We start from the raw sequence: 22,402 nt of genomic DNA, 5'->3' as shown, positions 1-22,402 counted from the left end.
ATCATATTAAATTGTTTTACAGTTATTCACTGAATGTGTGTTTTCCCTCACATGATTACAAAATCAATAGCAGCTTTACAAGCAGTGCTGCTGGAGATGCTTTTTGTTGGTGGTGTTTTTTTTTTTCTCCCATTTGTTTATTCGTCTCACACTGTAGCCAGCTGTTCTTGAACTTCATAGCTAGCTGAGGCAGGCCCTGAACTCACAGCAGCCCTGCAGCCCTAGCCTATCAACTCTCCAGGTGCTGGATACTGCCACACCTGGACTCCAGGTGTCTGAGTGTTTTAGGTGCTTCTGACAGTTTCTCTGTTTCTCCTCTTCCCCCTTTATTGTTGTTACTCATGTTCTTCCCTCTTTTAAATTTTATAATTTTTTTCATAAGTAACATCCAAGAATTCTTATAAAACACAAAACTATCGCTAAGGTTAAAATTTCTGTCAACTCTGTACCAACTCAACCCTACCTTCATACTGTGCTCTCTAAAGAGGGAACACTGGACACTGCGTTATATGTACCTCAAAGCCTTTTTGTATACTTATCTATGTATATGTAAAAATAAAATTTTGTGGGCTTCACCCACATTTTTGTTTATTTGTTTATTATATAGTGAGACTATATAATAACTCAGGCTAACCTCAGACTCAACTATCCTCTTTAACCTTTGCCTTCTCAGTCCTAACATTATAGACATGTGCCACCATGTACAGCTTTGGGTTTTGCATTCATGTGTGCATGCACACACACACATGCACTTAAAAATATAGAAATAATATACTATCATTATGTCAGTTTTAGTGTAATTTTTTTGATAATGTAGATAAGTAGTAAAGATATTTCTCAAAGAAAAAGACATGAAACTACTTATAGTTTGAAACCAAAGTCAAAAAGGAATTTGGTTAAAAATCTGGGAAGCAGAAGTCTCATTATTGAATCCTGAAGAAGTGATCTTTTGGTTGTTTGTTTGAGACAGGATTTCTCTATTATAGTCCTGGCTGTTCTGCAACTCACTATATAAACCAGGATGGCCTCAAACTCACAGAGATTTTCCTGCCTCTGGAAAGGTGACCTTCTATTTAATTTTAAATTTTTTTAATTTTTTTTTTTTTTAAAGATAGGGTTTCTCTGTATCTTTGGAGCCTGTCCTGTCTTTAGACCAGGCTGGCCTTGAACTCACAGAGATCTGTCTGCCTCTGCATCCCAAGTGCTGGGATTAAAGGTATTTGCCTGGCCCCAGTTTCTCTTTTTAAGATGGGGTTATGCCGGGCAGTGTGGCAAGCACCTTTAATCCCAGCAGAGGCAGACGGAACTCTGTGAGTTCGAAGTCAGCCTGGTCTATAGAAGGAGTTCCGGGATAAGTTTTAAAGCTACAGAGAAACTCCGTCTCAAAGTGGGGTGAGGGAGCCAGAGTCTCATTCAGTAGCCCTAACTGGGCTAGAACTTGCTCTGTAGATAAGACAAACCTCAAACTCACAGAGATCTTCCTGTCTATGCCTCTTGAGTTCTGAAAAAGCCATATTCTCTTATATTTGATGTGAGAGACTAATTTATATTCTTACCCCTGATTCTTTTAATTATGTTGTGCTTATCAAACGGAGGTTTTTGGTATGTTTGTTTGTTTTAAGTTTCTGAAAAAGAGAATGTGAACATTTGACCTGTATTCATATCAGACTTTAGTCTGACCCATGGAGTGTGAATGGATCTGTTTCAGTTCCTACCCCAGAGAAGAGGCTTCCTCAGACACATGTCCCATGTGACACTTCTGTCCTGTCATTCTGCTGGCTCTCTACTGCCTTTCAACGTGGAGACACATGGCCTTGAAACTTGCCCAGTATGGTCGCTTTTTCATGCAGAGTGATCTCTGCTCTTCTTGTAATGAGAAGTACTAGCCCCCTCCCCACTTCCATCCAGAGAGAGTGCTGCACAGTGTCAGGATTTAAAATGAAACCTTTGTTATGGCCCATGGGGAAAAATGGATCCGATCCAGCCACAAACATCACTCCCTGCCATTCCTAGTCTATCGAGAATCTTAGCAGCTCTGAAGTTTTTTAAAGGGAAAATCTTTTTTGCTTTGTTTTGTTTTGCTTTGCTTTGCTTTGATTTGGGGCATGGGGGTAGTGCGGGAAGCAAATGCATGGCATGTTTTGTGCCAGTGAAAATGAGGACAGTTGAGCAGAGGCAAACTGGAATGTAAACTGTGATTGACCCGTTGCTGTGGCATGACTTCTGGGCACCAGCAGGTCAGCAGTACAAGTTGCCATCCAAAAACAAGGTTTAAAAGTTGCCAAAATTCCATAAAGCTCTGGGGTTTTCTTATCTAGGGAGGTTGCTATTCAACGATAAAGACTAAGGTTGGGGTGAAAGTCACACCACCTTTCTCCAGGATTTGAGAAGGGGTTGCCTGCCTTGGCTTTCCAGAAGCTATTTATTAATCCAGACTAGAGCTGTTCCCCACTGCACCATCAGTGCACCACAAGCAATTGGATGGCGGGCGTGGGGGGTGGGAGGAGTAAAAGATTCTTTGCTGACCACGAATTGTTCAGCATAGCCCTAAGGCCTGTGTGCCTGGTTTCTCTCTCTAGCACCAAGTTTGAGTTTGCTTTTTATTTCAGAGGATTTCAGCTGTGGTTTACTCCTGTTGCCAAAGGAGCTCCAGGCATGCACCACTGTTTAGGATCCAGTGGCCACATTTGGCAAGCAATGGTTTGAATGACCTCTCCTTAGGAGCCCTAGGTCACTGGCTGGATTTCTGCCTCCCTACATTACAGGCTCTTCCTGTATTGGGAGTGGCAGTTGGCCAGGGCATTGTATTTCCACTGGCCTGAAAACATGCAGACCCTAATGAGCAGAGGCTTGTGAGAGGGAGGATAGCAGCACAGGAAAGGCTGGAAGCAAACCATTGGGAGTCCTAGGTTTGGGGCTCCTCAAGGGGAAGTTTGGGATCAATGGGTGGGCAGTGAATTTGATAACACCTAAGAAGGCAGAGCTATGTCTGAGTTCTTTCTTTTTGTTTTTAAAGTTTAGACAAGCTCTTGCTGTGTCTTCTAGACTGTCTTTGAACTTCAGATCCTCCTGCCTCAGCCGCTCAGCACTGGGTTGATAGGCATGAGCCACTACCATGTCTTGTTTCTAAAGTAAATCTTTCAATAAAGAATCTTTTACATGTTGAGACTTCTTTTATACAGTTTTCATATCGGAGACTTTTAGGGAAGGTGTAGGTATTATAGCCTAAAGGAAATTTGTTTATTATTTAGAACCCTGTTTCAAAGAGAAACTCTTTTTTTGTTGTTGTTGTTGTTGTGTTTTTTTTTGTTTTTTGTTTTTTTTGAGACAGGGTAGCTCTGTATCTTTGTAACCTGTCCTGGAACTAGCTGTTGTAGACCAGGCTGGCCTCAAACTCACAGAGATCCGCCTGAGATCCACCTGCCTCTCCCTCCCAAGTGCTGGGATTAAAGGCGTGTGCCACCACCGCCCTGGCTTTCAAAGAGAAACTTTTTTTTTCTTTTTTAAAAGATTTGTTTATTGTGTATTCAGTTTTTATGTATCCCTGCAGGCCAGAAGAGGGCACCAAATCTCATTACAGACGGTTGTGAGCACACGTGTGGTTGCTGGGAATTGAACTTAGGACCTTTGGAAGAGCAGGCAAAGCTCTTAACCACTGAGCCATCCCTCCTTCAAAGAGAAGCTTATGTCCTTTTGAATCCATTTAATATTGCAGGTTAAAAAATAGCATGCCAAAGTGTTATAGCCAAATTTATCCAGTAATTGAGTTGTTTTCATCTGTAAACTTTGAACACTTTGTTCTCTATTTTTTTCTTCTATTTGTGTAAAACTATAGGATACCAGGAAGGTTTTGTAAGACTAGCAAAGAAACTTCATAGGTTCTCTGCTTGGGGAAGGAGGCATCATTTTTCCAGGTGCTTTTAAGGACTGCCTCAATAATGGACTCTCTATATCTGTAGGATGGAGACATTCCCTGCAGTGGCTGAGAAGGTCCTTAAGGAGTTCCAAGTGTTGCTGCAACATAGCCCATCTCCTATTGGAAGTACCCGTATGCTGCAACTTATGACCATCAACATGTTTGCTGTGCATAACTCCCAATTGAAAGGTGAGGAAAATTCAGTTTCTCCTTCTAAACAGTTGAATTTAGTATCTTTTTTTTTTAAAGATTTTATTTATTATGTATACAATACAGTGTGCTGCCTCCATGGATGACTGCATGCCAGAAGAGGGCACCAGATCTCATTGTAGATGGTTGTGAGCCACCATGGGGTTGCTAGGAATTGAACTCAGGACCTCTGGAAGAACAGTCAGCGTCCTTAACCTCTGAGCCATCTCTCCAGCCCCGAATTTAGTATCTTTTCTATGTACCTTATCACTTGCCCTGGGCGCGTGCACGCGCACGCACACACACACACACACACACACACACACACACACACACACCCCTACACCTCCCCACTATTGCTTCTTAGGTCTTAAGTCTCTGAATTCTGTTAGACTCTGGTGCTTGGGTGGGATAAAAGGAGAGATTTATGAGTATAAAGTTTAATTTAAAAATCTAGAGATACTTTTGCACATCTGGCCATGTTAATGGCAACAGCAAGGCCTCTTAGAGGCTACAGACCCAGTTTTTTCCCAAGGGAGAGGCATTGCTGAAATGTTTCATTCCGAAGACCGTATGCTTGGCAGGGATTGGGAATTGCTGTTTCTGGACTCATGTACCCTGTTTGTTCAATATGGAAAAGTCTAGTTCCCTATGGGATATCCCTTGTGGGACCCTGCCAGAGAGAAAGAACAGAGAATTGATGAGCTTTGGTGACTCAAATCTGGAAGCATAAAACCTACCAGGCTCAGAATTTGGCTTGTGTACTGGTTTGCATTCTGACATGTTTTTCTGACTGCTTGGTTTCTCTCTCTCTCTCTCCCTCCCTCCCTCTCTCTCTCTCTCTCTCTCTCTCTCTTTGTGTGTGTGTGTGTGTGTGTGTGTGTGTGTGTGTGTGTGTGTGTTGGGGGGTGTGGGGAGGAGGAGGGAAGGGAAGATTGGTACAGTTTCTTTTTTAATGTTCTGATGACTATGTCATGTTTGAAGGATATTTCTAAGATTCCTTCCCCTCTCTGTACCTCATTTAGGTAAGGTTGATGTTGTTTGACTTGATAGAAATATGTAGTATGAGTGACATTATTTTGTGTTTCTGCACAACATGTTGCCAAGGAGTCATTCTAGAGCATCAACAGAGAATGTTTGGTCAGATTCTTATCTGCAATGCCAGGAAGTAGGAATTGCCCCATGGAGACTGTGTCATAAAGCAGACCTAATGTTTCTAAACAGTGCCACTGCTCTTTGATTGTACCCTTTCTCAGAGCCCTCTCTGCTCATCCTGAAGTTCATCTGTTTCCTTCTGTCTGTATTGGGATTTTTGCTCAACTTGCTACTGGTAGGGACCTTCCTTAATGAGTGAGTGTACCACATTTTCCCTAAAAACAGGGATTCTCCTGGGTTTTCAATCCCCTCTGAATCCTGGAGGACTTTATCCATGAAGCTTACTGATAACAGCATCCAGAACTTTCAGCAGTGTGCAAGATACAGGCGTATAAGAGCCTTTCTCAGTGTACCCAGTCATTCCTGAGGCAGCTGTTGACATGGGGCTGCAAGAAGACCTGGAGTCTCACAGGGAAGCATTGGTTTCTCAGAAGAAGAAGTGTAGTGGTGCCCTGGTGAGCCTGTGTAGTCTTAAAGGGAGGGAAATTTTGCTACCAAGAAGGAAGCTCTCAGGGTGTGGTGTCCACGCCTTTAATTTTGGTCTCCTTATGAAGCTCCTGGCCAGTCAGAGCTGCATAGTGACACTCGTGTCTGCTCTCTGGGCTCTAGAAGCAGGGCTCCTGTTGCCCTGCATTCACTTTCTGCTCTCCTATCCAAACCACCCACTGCTGTGTGTGAGTTGGAGAGCTGAGGCACACAGTTCAGCAACAAAGGACCTGTGGTCTCTCTGTGTGTGAATGTAAAGAGCCTGTTTTCAACAGTTTCTTCTGTGTAGAAAAAAATACCCTCGGCTTTTCATGGACCACTAGTGAGTCTTTTTCTTGTAGCTGTTGCTAAGTAAAGGTTAAGAAAATATGGATAAAAGGAAGGTGAGGAGGACTGTTCGGTATTTGAGGTCAAGATATTTTTGTAGGGCTTTTTCTGTAGTTGGTCGTAAGGTGGATCCTCTAGCCAGAAATGACAGGTAAAAACCTATGGCCCTGCTCCCTTTTACTGCTCTTGGCCTGGCTCTCAGCTCCATGAGACAAGAGGAGCCTAAGATGAGGTGGTCACAGGCTCCAAGGGTGGTTCAGGGAAAAACAGCCCAGGCCACAGGATATAACACTCAACTGGGACACAGAGCTCTGCGGACGTGCTGCCAAGTACCCGGTGTGCAGCTGAGGCGGCCATCCAGACCCCACTGTGTGGGCTGCCATTGGGAGAGGGGTGAACAGAGCACTCAGCAGGGCTGGTTGGTGGGAAGATGCACTTTTCCATTTCCCAGCACATGAGTCATCATCTCTGGGCCCCTGTGCTGTGCTTGCACGGACAGTGGCAAGAAGGGGGTGTTGTGGCTGAGTAGCAGCATCTGTGTTGGGGGTGGTGAGAGAAGGGGGTTGGGGAGAGGGTAACGATTTAAATCCTTCACTAATCAGCAGCACTTTGAATCACATTTTTATGAGTAAGGAAGTGATAAATCAAGCTCTGTGTGTTTAGCCCCCAAGTCCTGTCAGCTGGTGCCCTTCTAACGGGTTCTGTCCCAGCCAGTCTGCAGGCTGTCACAGTCACCACCCAGCCACAGGTCCCTGGCTGTCTGAAACCAGGAAGCAAGGCCTGACACAGCCTGGCCTCCCAGGTGCTCTGGGTCCATGGTGATTTGGCAGTCATTGCAAATTACAGAACATCTGGACCATCATTTTTCTTTTCATTCCCTCTTGGATGTGTCCTTCTGGGTGGGTTGTTTGCATATGTTAGTTCCTGGGCTCTGTAAAGTAGAACATTAAAGCCTGAAGAAGAGGTGATCTTGTTAGATTCTTTTGGTCTGTGCCAGAGCCATCTCCATGATGTGGGGTCGGGATTATAATTTGGAAAGCAACAGAGTTGTTTTTCCTTTAAAAAGTATGTCCTTTGTTGATGGCCTAGTGCTACAATACCATCATGGATCATTTTTGTGTTGAGTGATCCCTTTGCAGTAACTACCTTCTTTTTATATCAGTAGACCGGAGGTGGAAATGATTTGACTGCTAACACTTTATTGTGTTTACATTTCAAATATGCTTTCTTTGTAGACATGGAATATTTAAATGCTTTGGATGTGGTAGCAGACACTAAAGTAGAGGGGCAAAACTGTGGTAGAGAGAATGGTGTCCTCTCCCTTTCCCTACATTAGAATGTAGGAAACTGACTTTCTTGATCTTGAGCCCTGTGTAAAAATCCTACCTCTGTGGGATTATAGATAGCTTAGAATCTTAATACTCTCTATGAGATGGTTGGAGACAGATATGTTTGAGTTGAGGATAGGAATATTTAGAGGTTCTGGTATAAGGGTGGTATTTCTTAGACACAAGGTGTTTGTTGAATGCATAAATGCGAAAGGTCAAGGAAAGTTGTGTTTTTTTAACCTGGCCAATGTCCAAAGTTGGTGGCTACATAGGTGTTTCCTGGAGTGATGTCACAATGTCTATGGCCTTCTGAGCCTGAAAGGATAAAGGGCCTTCTTCTGTGTCTCAGTATTAATACTTCAGTAGTGGCTGATAAGAGACTAGAGGATTAACTGCTTAACTAAACCACAAGTACTCCAAGAACTTTAATTTTTAAAGAAATTGTAATTTAAGGAAGTAAAACTAGTTTCTTGAAGACAAGTAACTGAAGCAACAGTTGTGGTAGGGCATCATGGAAACCTCTTTGCGTCTCTCATCTGTGCCCAATTTGCTCCAATCTGGACTTGCCTTTGTTGCCCCCACCCTTTTCAAAAATATGTTTTATAATTTTTGGAATCAAAACCATCTCAGACACACTGTTTTATTTTACTGTATTATTAGATTATTTTTCCTATAAATCACTGGATGTTACTCCTTGGCCACCACTGGAATAGCTTCCCTTTCCTGTGCCCTTTTCTTTTGCTCCTCTGCTAGTGCATAGAGTGTGCCTCCATGTCAGCCCTCTAAAAGAGCTCCGGTAGCAGCAGCAAGAGGGCACCCAAGAGGCACTTCTTGTGTGCTGTTCATGTTACTTGCTCGAAGAAAACATTTAGGTGTTAGAATTGAGGTAGAGCTAGACTGGCCTTCATTTCATGACCATTTGTAGTTTTTTATTTATTTATTTATTTTATTTTTGAGACCATAGCTCACTCTGTAGCCCAGGCTGGTCTCAAACTTGAAATACCCCTACCTGACCTTCTTAGTATTAGGAAGACAGCTATGCATCACTCTGCCTAGCACATGTATGCCTTATGTTATTAATATTCCTGAATTGCAAGGGATAGAGGAAGTGCTACATGGGTGTCTTATAGGAATTTAAAACTACGGCTGCCTACCTGGTACTAACAGAGTTTAACCTGTAGGCATGGACTTCTTCATGTCATTAGTATATATGGAGTTGACTCCAGCTAGGAGGTTCATTTCACAGTCAGAATTTGCCTTTCAGCATATAGCATACCTAAGACTTTAGGAAGAGTAGTTTATTCTCTCTATCGAATCACTTCTAAGTCTTTTACTCAAGCAGAATATATGAAGTGTCTAATCCTCTGCTTGACAGAACAGTTGTTTGGAGGAAATCCACCTTTCATAAGGGGTTAGACTTGAGTTTAGCTGTGTAAACTGTCCCTCTCATTCCTCCTCCTATATCCCTGTTGATAGAAGTCCTTGGGCTCTTTCTCAGTGAGAATCATGGGTAGGTAGATTTCTCTAATAACGCTATTGGTCTTCATTTCCAGGACTCCTCAAGTTAGAGTAAATTAGCAGAGAGAAAGTCAACATGGCCAATTTTTTTTGTGACTATGAAGGTCAGAATGGGTAAGGTGTGGGAAAGCAGGCTGGAGGTGGCTGCATCAGTAAGCTTTCCTCTTGTCAACAGACTGCTTAGCCAACTCCTTTCCCTTGGCAATCTGATTATGCCTTTTGCTGAAGTTCCCTGGAAAAGAAGACAAGAATGAAAGAAGTAAACTTCAAGGCACTCACAGATTTTCCCAGCTCTGAATTCTAGTCCCTTTTCTTGTCAGGATGAATCTACTGCTTTAGGCTGAGGAAAGTAGTAGAAAGTTAAATGAGAAAACGCAGTCATGTCAATTAAATTAACTTTACTCTAGAATCATACCTGTTTAGAACATGGTCTTTGTTTACCTGAAGATAACAGTGTGGTTGGGTGGCCATGGCTGGTTTGGCGTCATGCAAAGGTGCCATATCCCTATAGTTAAGCAGTGATTATAAGTGGTATATTTAGTTTTTGTTAGCATTTTATTGCTTCTCAATTTGGCATCCTTTTCCCTTCTTGGAAAGACTTATACTGGAAGAGAAATAATGTTTAGGGGAAATTTGGCAGCAGTGTTTGCAGCCACCCTTCCCATTCTTTTCCCATTTTTTACTAATTTTCAGTGTTAGCACTCAAATTCAAGGTCTAACACATCTAGGTAACCACTATTGTTAATCTGAATTCCTAGCTCTAAATCTATATTTAAAGCTTGATTTATGGCGGGCGGTGATGGTGCACACCTTTAATCCCAGCACTTGGGAGGCAGAGGCAGTGGGGAATCTCTGTGAGTTCAAGGCCAGCCTGGTCTACAAAAGCTAGTTCCAGGACAGCAAAGACTGCTTAGAGAAACCCTGCCTTGAAAAACAAACAAACAAAAAAAAGAAAAGCTTGATTTATTATTAAACTTTTCAACAGGGCTTAATTTTTTGATAGAAATACATAAAGGCTGATTTCAAGAGAAAAAGTTATGAAGTCTAAATTTATAATTAATATAACAACTCTGTTATATGCTATATTTTATATATGTTATATGCTATATTTTGATCATATTCAGCCCCGTTCTTCCTGATTCCATTCCCTATCTCCTACTCCCCTAACTTCATGCCTTTGTTTGTTTTTAGAGACAGGTTTGTTTGTTTGTTTGTTTGGTGTGTGTGTGTGTGTGTGTGTGTGTGTGTGTGTGTGTGCGCGCGCGCGCCCTTTTTTTGGTTGTCCTGGAACTAACTCTGTAGACTAGGCTGACCTCGAGCTTACTGAGATCCTCCTGCCATTGCCTCTCAAGTGCTGGGATTAAAGGTACGTGCTGCCCAATTTGCACTGCCCACATACTCCTGGACTTGGAGCCATCCACTGAGCCTGGTGCACCACATCCTTAAAGAAAATTGAGTCTCTGTCCTTCAGAAGCTGTCCATAGTTCCTCAATAATTAAGGGTTGGGGCTTGTAAACCTCTTCTCCTTCCATTCTAGAATGTAGACTGACTTGATTGTTTATAGGTCTTGTGCGGGCACCTACAGCTTCTGTTCCTGAATGCAATAGTTCTGTAATGTCCAGAAGATACTGTTTTGCTCTGGTCCTCTCTGACCTCTTATTCAAATCTTTCCCCTCCCAACCTCTTCTCTACTGTTCCTGAACCTTGGCAGTAAGCATGATAGAGATTTGTGACAGAACACTCCTTGTGACTGACACATAGTCTCTGTGCTTTACCAGTTGTAGGTTTCTATGTTACCCTCCAGCGCACAAAGAAACTTCTTTAATGAGGTGTGAAATCTGAACTATTATATATCTCTAGGTATTGACATAAGAATTTAGCGAGCAGTTTAATATTATGTTCATTTAGCTGTTATTTCCCCAGCTATGGAATATTGTCAGATTTGCAGTATCAAGCAGCTGTTTCCTCCTGTAGAATGGCCTTTAAGTCTAATCATAAAGTGATTGATTACCCTGTATCATTTCTGCCACTATTGTATCAATGGGACATATCTTACCATGGCTCTTTTATTGTAGTTCACAAGGTTTGTGACTGGTTTAACCCCCCCCACACACACACAACAGACTGTATAACACCTTTTAATATCCTAAAAGCATTTAGCAGGAAGGGAGTTTTCCAGTCAGTACCAACTTTATTTCTCCATGTCCTGTGGCTAGTCTTTAGCAACAGGGCCTCACCGGTTCAGTTTTGGTGGCCAAACAAGAGCAATGGCAATAGCCTAAATTATTTTAGGGGTCTCCAGGACACCTGTGACCAACTCAAGGCGAAGTATCCCACACCTGACACTGGGCTTTGCATTTGGAAACGTATGGCTTCTGGAATGAACACAATATGCTATATAGGGTAGCTCCAGTTCAACTGTTTTATTTGGATTGGGGGAGAGAGGGAGGGAAGGAAGAGAGAGAGAGAGAGAGAGAGAGAGAGAGAGAGAGAGAGGAGAGAATGAATATGAATGTGTTTCCATGTGTCTTTTTCAATTATTCTTAGTGTTAGTTATTCCTCCTCAGCTCTATTCCTCACCCGACTCTTCCATTCCTATCCCAACTTAAACCTCCCTCCCCAATATTCCTTCTTTCCCCTTCTAAAATCAGTGGTGTTCTACTATCCTCCCTCCTTTAAGATCTTTTTTTCCCTTTTCATCAATGGTTCCTTTCTAGTTTGTTGGATTCTATAGGTACTTCCAAATTAAACACACAAATATAAAAATGCAAAGCTAGGATCCATATGTGAGTAGAACATGCAACATTTGTCTTTCTGGATCTGGGTTTCCTCACTGAGTATATGTTTCAAAGCTCCATTAATTTACTGGGAAACTTAATAGTTTTGTTTTTCCTTAGAGCTGAATAAAATAATATTTATCTAGGTACCTGATTTTCATTATCGGTTCATCAACTGATGCAACTGATGCGCATCTAAGTTACTTTCATATCCTAACTATTATGAATAGAGCAGTGATGAATATGGATGAGAATATGTCTTTGTAATAGGAAGAAGAGTCCTTTGGGTATATGCCTAGGAGTGGTATATGCCTAGGGTTATATGGTAGATCTATTTCTAGTTTTTTGATGAACTTCTGCACTGATTTGGCTGCACCAGTTTCAACTCTCACTAACAGTGCATTCATTAGGTTCCCTATTTCCCAAATCTCTGCCAACATTTGATATCTTTCATTTTGTTTTTTGAGATAGGATCTCACCATATTATCCTGACTGGCCTGGAACTCACCAGGCAGACCTTGGACTCACAGAGTTCCTGTCTCTGCTTCTTGAGTGCTGGAATTAAAGGTGTGGGTTACCATACTCAACTAATATTATTTTCTTTTTCTTAAGATTTAGTTTTATTTTATGTGTGTGGGTGTTTTGCCTGTATGTATGCCTGTGTACCACATGCCTGCAGTTCAAAGGAGACCAGAAGAGGGTATTGAATCCTCTAAAACAGGAGTTAGCTGTGATGTGGGTGCTGAGGACTGAACCCAGGTCCTCTGTAAGAGCAGAACCATCTCTCCAGTCCCATCTTTCATTTTCTTATTAACCATTCTGACTAGAGTAAGATGAAATCTTAAAATAGTTTTAATTTGCACTTCGCAGATTACTATGGATGGTGAACACTTGTAAAAATATTAGCACCACGCATGGCTAACACACACACATGTGTGTGTGTGTGTATATATATATATGTTAACATGTATTTACTTAATCATCACAATTAAGATACTGCACATTTTTGTCATCCTATGTAATTCTTGTTGAGTCCATCCTGTATATATCCACCTCTGGCCCTAGGAAACACTGATTTGTTTTCTATTGCTATAGTTACTTGTCTTTTTTAGAGTTTCATGTGTATAGAATCATTTACTATTTACTTTTTGTGTCAGGCTTAGTAAAATATATATTTAATTTTATTAAGAAACTGCTTCTGTTTTTCTTGGTGGTTATATACTTCATGTTCTTGCCGTAGGCATTGAGGGTTCAGCTTTATAAATTTGCCAACAGTGGCCTGCCAGTGATGGTGCACACCTTTAATCCCAGCCCTGGGGAGGCAGAGGCAGGTGGATCTTTGTGAGTTCGAGGCCAGCCTGGTCTACAACAGCTAATTCCAGGACAGGCTCCAAAGCTACAGAGAAACCCTGTCTTGAAAAACAAAAACAATAACAAAAAAGCCAACAGTATTTGATATTGTCAGTTTTTGGTTTTTAGTTGGTTTGTTTTGAGACAGGGTTTCTCTGTGTAACAGCCCTAACTGTCCTGGAACTCACTCTATAGACCAGGTTATCCTTGAAATCACAGAGATCCACCTGCCTGTGCCTCTGTAATTCTGGGATTAAAGGTCTGTTAGTTTTTAAGTCATGTTTTCCTAATGAATGATTTTTCGTGTGCCTAACTGCTATTTGTGCATCTTACTTGGCAAAGTTAGGTCTTCTCCCCATTTAAAAAAATCAAGTTGCTTTTAGTCAGAACTCTTTGCGAAATCTGTATTCAAGTTGCATATCAGATACATTTTGCAAATATTTTATCCCAGTGATTCCTGTTCCAATGATTTTTTTCTTTGTTCTTACCTGTGTTTCTTTGTTTTTGTGATGAGGATCCATAACTTTGTGTGTCTTGACAAATACTTTTCCACTTGGTGGTGGTGGCGTATGCCTTTAATCCCAGCACTTGGGAGGCAGAGGCAGGCAGGTCTGTGTGAATTTGAGGCCAGCCTGGTCTACAAGAGCTAGTTCCAGGACAGGCTCCAAAGCTACAGAGAAACCCTGTCTCAAAAAACAAAACAAAACAAAATAAAACAAAACATAACAAAAACAACCAAACAAAAAAACAATACTTTTCCACTTAGCTCTTTCCCCAGCTTCCCCCGCCCTCTCTCTATCTTCTTTTGACTAGTTTTGTTTTTGTTTTGTTTTTCATTTCATAAATCCTCCTCTCCAAGTTTCTTTTCCTTTTTTTTTTTTTTTTTGGATTATGCTAGGATCTATACTAAATACAGTAGTTACCTTCTCAGGAATAAAAATTATAATCTTCCTATTCCCCTTAACAAAGCAAGGACCACAGGACACTGAAAATCTGCTCATTTGTTTGCCTTTGTATAGTCTCATATCTTTTTCACTTTCAACTCTATAAGACAAGTTCTTTGTTGTTTGTTTCCTTGTTGAGACAAGACCTTTCTCTGCAGCTCTAGCTATATTCAAACTTGTTATCCTCCTGCGTCAGCTTCACAAGGTCCAGAATTACAGGTAGGTTCTACTACCATATTCCTATTACATACATTATTTTTTCCCTTTCATGATCTTCCTGTTTGTTTGTTTGTTTGTTTTTTCCATCTGTATTCTTTTAAATTTATTTAGTGAAGATCTTTGATGAGAAACTTTTCTCTTTTAATCTGTGCATATGTGTGTATTACTGTGCAGGTGTATATTACTATGTGTGGAAGCCAGAGGTTGATAATAGGTTTCTTTCTCTATCACTCTCCACCATATTTTTTGAGACAGTCTCTCAGTGTGCCTGGAGCTTGCTGTTTTATTTAGACTGGTTGCTCAGCTAGCCCCTCTCCTCCTCTAGGGTTGTGATTACAGACATCTGCTGCTCTACCCAGCCTTTATGTGGGTACTGCAGATACAAACTCTGATTCTCAGCCCCACTGAACCATTTCCCCAACCTAAAAACATTGTCTTTTCTTTTTCTGGAAAAGGACTTTGTTGTATCTTATTTCCTTAAAAGTTGTGTTTGTTAGTAACAGAATTCTAAGTTTTCTATAGCCGTTTAAGAACTGTTACAGAGTTCCCACTATTGCTAAGTAAGGTCAACTATCTGTTCCTTTATTTCTTTTTATATTTATTTATTCATGGTTTTTTGAGACAGGATTTCTCAGTAGCTATGGAGCCAGTCCTGGAACTTGCTCTGTAGACCAGGCTGGTCTCAAAGCTCATAGAGATTCTCCTGCTTCTGCCTCTCAAGTGTCGGGATGAAAAGCATGCAGCACCATCACTCAGCTATTTCTTTTTAAAAAGCAACCCCCACTGCTGTGCTTTTCATGTTTAAAGAAAAAAAAATTAGGCTAGTGAGATGACTCAGAGGTAAAGGTGCTTGCTGCCAAATTTCATATGATAGAAGGAGAGAACCAATTCCTGTAAGTTGTCCTCTGATCTCCACAAATGTGCCATGGCATGTACATTCTGTTCAAAATAAATTAAGTAAAGCAAACAAACAAAAATAACAAAAGACTTTGGTTTTAGTGGTTTGTCTAGGTTTGGGTTTTATTTTCTTGCTGGGAATTTCATGTGTCTTTAGACTTTTTTTTTTTTTGAACTGTCAGTCTTAGGATATTCTTAGCTCCCCCCCCCACAAACCCCAATTCTGCATCTTCCATGCTTTCTCTTATTGGACATATGTTAGACTTCCATAGTCTTTAATGCTTCTTAAGCCTCTGCTTCATATTTCTCTTCTCTTCTCTCTTCTCTCTTCTCTCCTCCTCCTCTTCTTCCTCCTCCTCCTCCTCCTCTTCCTCCTCCTCCTCCTCCTCCTCCTCCTCCTCCTCCTCCTCCTCTTCTTCTTCTTCTTCTTCTTCTTCTTCTTCTTCTTCTTCTTCTTCTTCTCTCTCTCTCTCTCTCTCTCTCTCTGCTGCATTCCAAATAATTTTCTTAACTCTTTTTTTCTAGTTCATGAAACTTTCCCATAACTATGTTTAATGTGCTATTAAATATGTGCCATTGAGAATTTAAGTTTTATGCATATATTTTTATTTTTATATAATACATATATTATGGTTTTTTTTCCAGTATAAGGTTTCTCTGTTAGCTCTAGCTATCCTGGAACTTGCTCTGTAGACCAGGCTGCCTCCCAAGTGCTGCTGGGATTAAAGATGTACATGTACCACTACACCTAGCCATTACCAGTGTTTACTAAAAAGAATTTGGAAGTACTTTTTCTCAATAGTTTGTTGTATTATTAAGAGAGTGGTTCTGGGTAATTATTTTACCATAGAAAATGCTGCAGGGTGATGGTGGCACAAGTCTTTAATCCAAGCACTTGGGAGACAGAGGCAGGTGGATCTCTGTGAGTTCAAGGCCAGCCTGGTCTACAGAGCTAATTCCAGGACAGGCTCCAAAGCTACAGAAAAACCCTGTCTCAAAAACATAAATAAATGAATAAAAATTGGATGTGCCCCACACCTATAGCATGTAATACTTGTAGTACTTGGGAGGTAGAAACAGGAGGATCAAGGTTCCTTTTTCTTTTCTTTCTCTTTTACTTTTTTTTTTTAATCATAAGTTCTAACTGTAGCACAAGCTGGTCTAGAACTCATTCAGCTTCCTGAATGTAAGAGGCGTGAATCCCACACCTAGCTCTTTTTGTTTAACATCAGTCTTAAGCTTCTGTTTCTTCAGCTATAACATTAGCAGTTTGGCTGGAGCACCTATATCCAGAGGAATAGGAATGTAGATTCCTCCATCCTTTTCTTGTCTTTAGGCAGATGAAATTATCAGGTTCATAATTTTCATTTTTTCCCCCCAGAGGTGTTTGGTGTAGAAGATACTTGCTCTGAGAGCTAATTGGGTGAGGAAAAAGGTGCAGGAAAGCAAAGGAGAAGCCTGCAGCTGAAGTGATGGATATCATTTATTGCCAAGAGAGTGTGAGCTAGTGATCTGGAAAAGAGGGCTCTTTTGTTTCAGCCACATTACATTACATATCTGGTGAACCCTTTTGCCCCATAAAATCCTTTCCATTAGTCAGGGTACTCTTCGCTTTTGTTCTTGACTGCTGCTGTTCTTAGAGCCTTTTGGTTGCTTGCATGTCTCAGTTCCCTTTTCAGAAGACAGACAGTTATATGTTTTGGAATGTATTTACAGTAATTAGAGCTTTTTAGCTTAGTTAAGTCCTTCAGATCTAAGATCCCATTTTAAAGCTTATGTTCAGAAAATACCCCAGTGATCCCTTGCCCCAAGTGCCAGCACCAGATGCAGCAGTTGACACGCTGCTGGGAGTCCCAACTGCTGGGCAGCTTTCTAAAATCCAGACACGTGCTGTTCACACTTTGGCTTCTGAGGGAAGGAGCAGTGATTGAAAGAGAGGAGGGGCTGCCAGGGGACTGAGGGCGGGGGGGGGGGGGGGAGATCTCATAATGCCTGCCCAAGGCCGAAGGCTGTGTCAGCTTTCTTCCTCTCCTCCAGCTGGCATTGGTAGGACAGAGTAAATCACTGTAGAGTGATTATGAGCTGAACTCGCTGGAGACTTCTATGAGACACATCTGTGACATCACCTTGTTATCACTGTCTGTTCTGCATAACCTCTTTTCACCTCTCCCCTGAGAGAGGGTGATGCCCAAATTTCATGTCAGGGCAGTGAGCACAGGGAAATGTTTGGTAACCATTATTTTTGAGATGCCTGCTGAGAGTACACACTCAGGCCATTGCCACATTCTTCAAGACTCCTCAGTGGAAGAAAAAAACCTTTGCAGACATGACCTGGTTATCCATTGTGATTAGAAATTCTTCTTATGTATGGGAGAAAAGTAAGTAGAAAGTTTTAGCTGGGCGGTGGTGATGCACACCTTTAATCCCAGCACTTGGGATGAAGAGGTAAGAGGATCTCTGAGTTCAAGACCAGCCAGGTCTACAAAGTGAGTTCAAGGACAGCCAGGATTGTTTTCACAGAGAAACCCTGTCTCAAAAAGGGTATAAAAACCTCTAACTCACTTCTCATTGTTCTAGTGTTCCCGTTGCTCACTTACTTTTAAAAATCCTTTTATGTGTATGGTTGTTTTGCCTGCATTCATGTCGTGTGCCACATACATATCTGCTACCCTTAGCATCCAGAACAGGGTGTCAGATCCCCTGAAACTGAAATTTTAGATGGTTGTGAACAGATATGCAAGTATTAAGGATCAATCCAGGTCCTCTGAAAGAACAGTTAGTGATCTTACCAGCTGATGAATCATCTCTCCAGTCACTAAAAATCTCTATTGTATTTTGGTGTATATTTATACGTGTGTGTATGCACATGCTCATATTCACTATGGTACTTATGGAGAAAAGAAAACTTGTCAGGAGTCAGTTCTCTCCTACCATGTAGGTTCACACACTTCTCTCCCAGCCCCAGTCAACATTACTGGCCTTCCTCTCTTCCTTCTAAACACATGTGCACATACATACTTATGCACAAAAACTTCTTATTTATCAAGCAGTGATTTCTTTAAAAATATCAGATATTCAGCCTTATCTACAAGAGCTAGTTCTAGGTCAGGCTCCAAAGCTTCAGAGAAACCCTGTCTTGGAAAAAAAAACAAAACCAATCAGATATTCCTTTAAAATCATGTCCTCTGTTCAAAATCTCTAGTAGCTTTCTACTTCGTTTATAGTAGTAGCCTATTTACAAGGACTTCCTGTAAGAACTTCCCTTCACTTCTGACTGTACATTTTTAAAGTTTATTCACTTGCATTTTCTCCCATCTTATTTACTCTGTTCTAGCCATATTGGACTTCTTGCATGTCCTCTGATAAGTGGGAGACTTTTAGACCTGCAGACTTTTTCATTACCTGTTTTCACTACTTGGAATGTTATGCCCAGTTGTGTAGTGCACTTCTCATCTTCTGTAGCTTGTTTGATGTAAAGCTGACTCCCACCATTCTATCAACTCCACACTGCACTCCTGATCTTCCTGATCTGCTCATTTCTGTGCTGGGTGGTAAAGAATTTACAACTTACCATGCATATGTTTGTTATTTACCTCTCTCTAATACTATGCAAGAACATAAGCTCCCTGCAGTTAGTTTTTTGACCTGTTGTCTTCAATAAAGTATTGGGCATCTAGAACAGTGAACGACTCATTGTTAAGTTTTCAGTGAATGTGTGATGTTCAAGTCAAACAATTGTTTCTTAATAAGCTGGTCTAAACAATGAAAGTCAAGTGACATTTGTTTTCTGGATTATTATCTTTAAAATTTTTTAACCTTTATTTTAAATTTGTATATATGGGTATTTTGCCTGTCTGTATATCTGTGTACCTACCACATTTGTGTCCATGGAAGTCAGAAGAGGCTGTTGGATTCCCTGGGACTGGAGTTACAGATTGATGTGAGACATCATGTGAGTGCTGGGAATCAAACCCAGGTCCTTTAGAAGAGCAGCCAGTGCTCTTAACCACTGAGCCATTTCTCTAGCCCCCTGTTTATTGAATTATAACTAATTATCTTACTGTCCTTTTGGTTTATGTTAAGGTTATTTTTCTGAAAATATAATTTCCAATTGCATGCTTTTATATCCATTAAAGTGATATTAAAGTAAAATATATTAAGTGTGCTTTGATATTTGCCACTTATCATGGAGCCAGTGTCTTTGGGTCTTTGGGAAGTGGAATTTCTTTGAAAAAGTATGTCCTTTCTTATCTAGTATCCTAAGATTTTAATCTTTTATTCTCACCTTTACCTGCCTGATACTTTTATTACTTCTTCTGTGTTGAGTTACTATATTTCTACTGTAGCCTTAGAGCTTTTCTATCCAGTTTACATAAATTAATTTTTAAAAATGATTTAAAGGATCAAAAATGATAACAAAATGGAAGACACCTCGAAGCCAACTTCCTCTCTATGATGTTCTTTCAGTATTGTGTACATACTCAAAGATTTCTACACAGTTAAAAAGATACTGAATATAAGTATAATGGGTATTTATACCTATGGGCATTCCGGGTATAAATTCTTCATATTACAGGCAAGGTCATTCTGTATAGTCTAGTTTGGCCTTGGATTTCTTCCTCTTGCCTTAGCTGCCTAAGTGTTAATATTATAGGCATGTGCCTTCATATACAGAATTGTAATTAACATCTTTATATATAAAATTCTTGTTTGCATTTCTTTTTTCTTTATTTATTCTTCTCTCATATATTACATCTTAACCACAGTTTACCCTTTCCTCTTCTCCAAGTCCTTCTTTCCCACCTTTCTTCACCCCCAGATCCACTCACCCATTCCTTTCTCTTCAGAAAAGGGCAGGCCTCTCAGGAATGTCAATCAAACATGGCATAACAAGTTACAGTAAGACTAGGTACATCCCCTCATATTAAGGCTAGATGAGGCAACCCATTAGGAGGAAAATGGCAAAAGAGTCAGACTCAACCCCCACTCCCCCTGTTAGGAGTCTCACAAGAAGACCAAGCTACACACAATCGTAACATGTATAGAGTACTTGATCAGACCCATACAGGTTCCCTGACTATTGGTTCAGTCTCTGTGAGCCCTTATGAGCCCTGGTTAGTTGTTTCTGTGGACCATGTTCTTGTGGTATCCTTGACCCTTGGCTCCTACAATCCTTCCTCCCCCTCTTCCACAGAATTTCTTGAATTCTGCTTAATGTTTGGCTGTCGGGGGCTGGAGAGATAGCTCAGTGCTCAAGAGCACTGGCTGCTCTTCCAGAGGTCTTGAGTTCAATTCCCAGCAACCACATGGTGGCTCACAGCCATCTATAATGAGGTCTGGTGCCCTCTTCTGGCCTCCAGGCACACATGGAAGGAATGTTGTCTACATAATAAATAAATAAATCTTTAAAAAAAAATGCTTGGGTGTGGGTCTCTGCATCTGCTCTCATTAGTTGCTGAAAGAAGCTTCTCTAATGACAATTATGCCAGGCTCCTGTCCTGAATAATGTGGCCTGCTTCTAAGCAGTGGATCGCATTTCTTATTTTATTGAATATTTATCTATTTCCGTCCGTCCGTCCGTCCGTCCATCTATCCATCCATCCATCCATCTATCTATCTATCTTCAAGACAGGGTTTCTCTGTAGCTTTGGAGCCTGTCCTGGAACTAGCTCTTATAGACCAGGCTGGCCTCGAATTCACAGAGATCTGCCTGCCTCTGCCTCCTGAGTGCTGGGATTAAAGACGTGCGCCACCACCGCCCAGCTTACTTTGGAGAAAGGGTCTGTGTACATGCTGTTGCTGTCCTGGAACCCACTGTGTAGACCAGATTGGCCTCATAAAGAATCTACCTACCTATCCCTTCCTAGTGCTGTCATTAAAAATGTGCTCCACCCCACCTGGCTAGAATGTTTATTAGTTCATTTATTTTGCTTATTTTTTTCAACAGAACTTTATTTTAGCATCCTTCTTTAAGTTTTAACTACATTATTCTCTTCAAAATTGAAGCAATATTATTTCTCCTCTTTCACCTAAATGTTTTTTCTTAATATATTTTGATATTTTTCCCCTTTCCCAGTTCCTGCCAGATCCTGTTTACCTCCCTACCCTCCGAACTTAATGTATGTGTCGTCTCTCTCAAAAATAAATACAAAATCAAAAGAAACAAAATACTAATTAAAAAAGTAATAACACAAACAAAAAGCTCACAAGGAAACCTGAGTTTATTTTGTGCTGACCAGCTACTACTCCAAGGCATGGGGCCTACCCTAGAGTATGGCTGACACGCCTAGTGGCGCTCCACTGAAAAAACACCGATTTTCTCTTTACTGTTAGATATTGATTGTGAATAGTTTCCTAGTCAGAGGTGGGATCCCCTGTCCACTTCTCTTTCTGCTGGAACTCTATCTGACTTGAACCAGTGCAGGTCTGTGCCTGTTGCCAGTTTCTGTGAGTGAGTTCATATGTGCCCCACTCCTGGTGTGTCTAGAAGACACTGTTTTCTTGGAGTCATCCACCACCTCTGACTCTTAAAATCTTTCTTCCTGCTCGTCCATGTATACTCCTGAGCTTTGAGTGGAGGACTTGGATAAAGACATTCCATTTAAGAGTGAATGCTCCAAAGTTTCTTACTTTGCATATTGTCCAGTTGTGGATCTCTTTTTAATAACTATGTACTGCATAAAGCTGTTTTTCTGATGAGGGTTGAGTGAGGCACTGATCTGTGGGTATAGCAGTATATCACTGCAAGTCATTTTATTGCTGTGTTACTTTAGTAGAATAATAATTTTAGGTTTTCCCTACCTCCATGACTTATCTAATCTCAGGTTCTTGGCCACTTTAGCAGTGTCGAGTATGTGTTTCCATATCATAGAGTGAGCCTTGAATCCAATAAAAAAGTGATATGCCCATAACATCTGACACTATTGCACCAGCATATTTTATAAGTATGTTGCTGTTGTAGATCTAAGGTTTGTAATTGGATGATAGTGATGTTTACTTTTCTCCTTTGGTATTGTACAGAATACCTTCCAGCACCATGAATGGTAGTCAGTAGGGCTAAACCTTCTAGTTGAGCGCAAACTCAACTTCTTCATATTTGATGACATAAGTAAGTTTATCTTCAGTAATAGGACCTTTCCATCAGATTTTGGAAAGCAACTACCTTAGCAATAGCTTGTGATGTTTAATGGGAAATGATGGAGGAGGGTTATCTGTCTATTGTGTTATTTTCATTGGTCAATAAAGAGACTGCCTTGGCCCTTTGATAGGACAGAAAATTAGGTAGGCAGAGTAAAC

General features: G+C 40.9%; 1 protein-coding gene across 4 annotated transcripts in view; it reads left to right on the top strand.

Moving 5' to 3' along the window:
- Smg6 (SMG6 nonsense mediated mRNA decay factor) overlaps window positions 1-22,402 on the top strand; it is a 242,521-nt gene that overhangs the window by 62,554 nt on the left and 157,565 nt on the right. For all 4 annotated transcript variants that reach the window (XM_085695286.2, XM_085695284.2, XM_085695285.2 and 1 more), the window contains exon 10: window positions 3,960-4,105. In XM_085695286.2, the coding sequence (XP_085551412.1) occupies window positions 3,960-4,105 (146 nt within the window). The remainder of the gene's footprint in view (window positions 1-3,959; window positions 4,106-22,402) is intronic.

Source organism: Myodes glareolus, chromosome 9 (genome assembly GCF_982192425.1).
Source record: "Myodes glareolus chromosome 9, mMyoGla1.1, whole genome shotgun sequence".
NCBI classification, from domain to species: domain Eukaryota; kingdom Metazoa; phylum Chordata; class Mammalia; order Rodentia; family Cricetidae; genus Myodes; species Myodes glareolus.
This window is presented reverse-complemented; position numbering and strand designations above follow the sequence as displayed.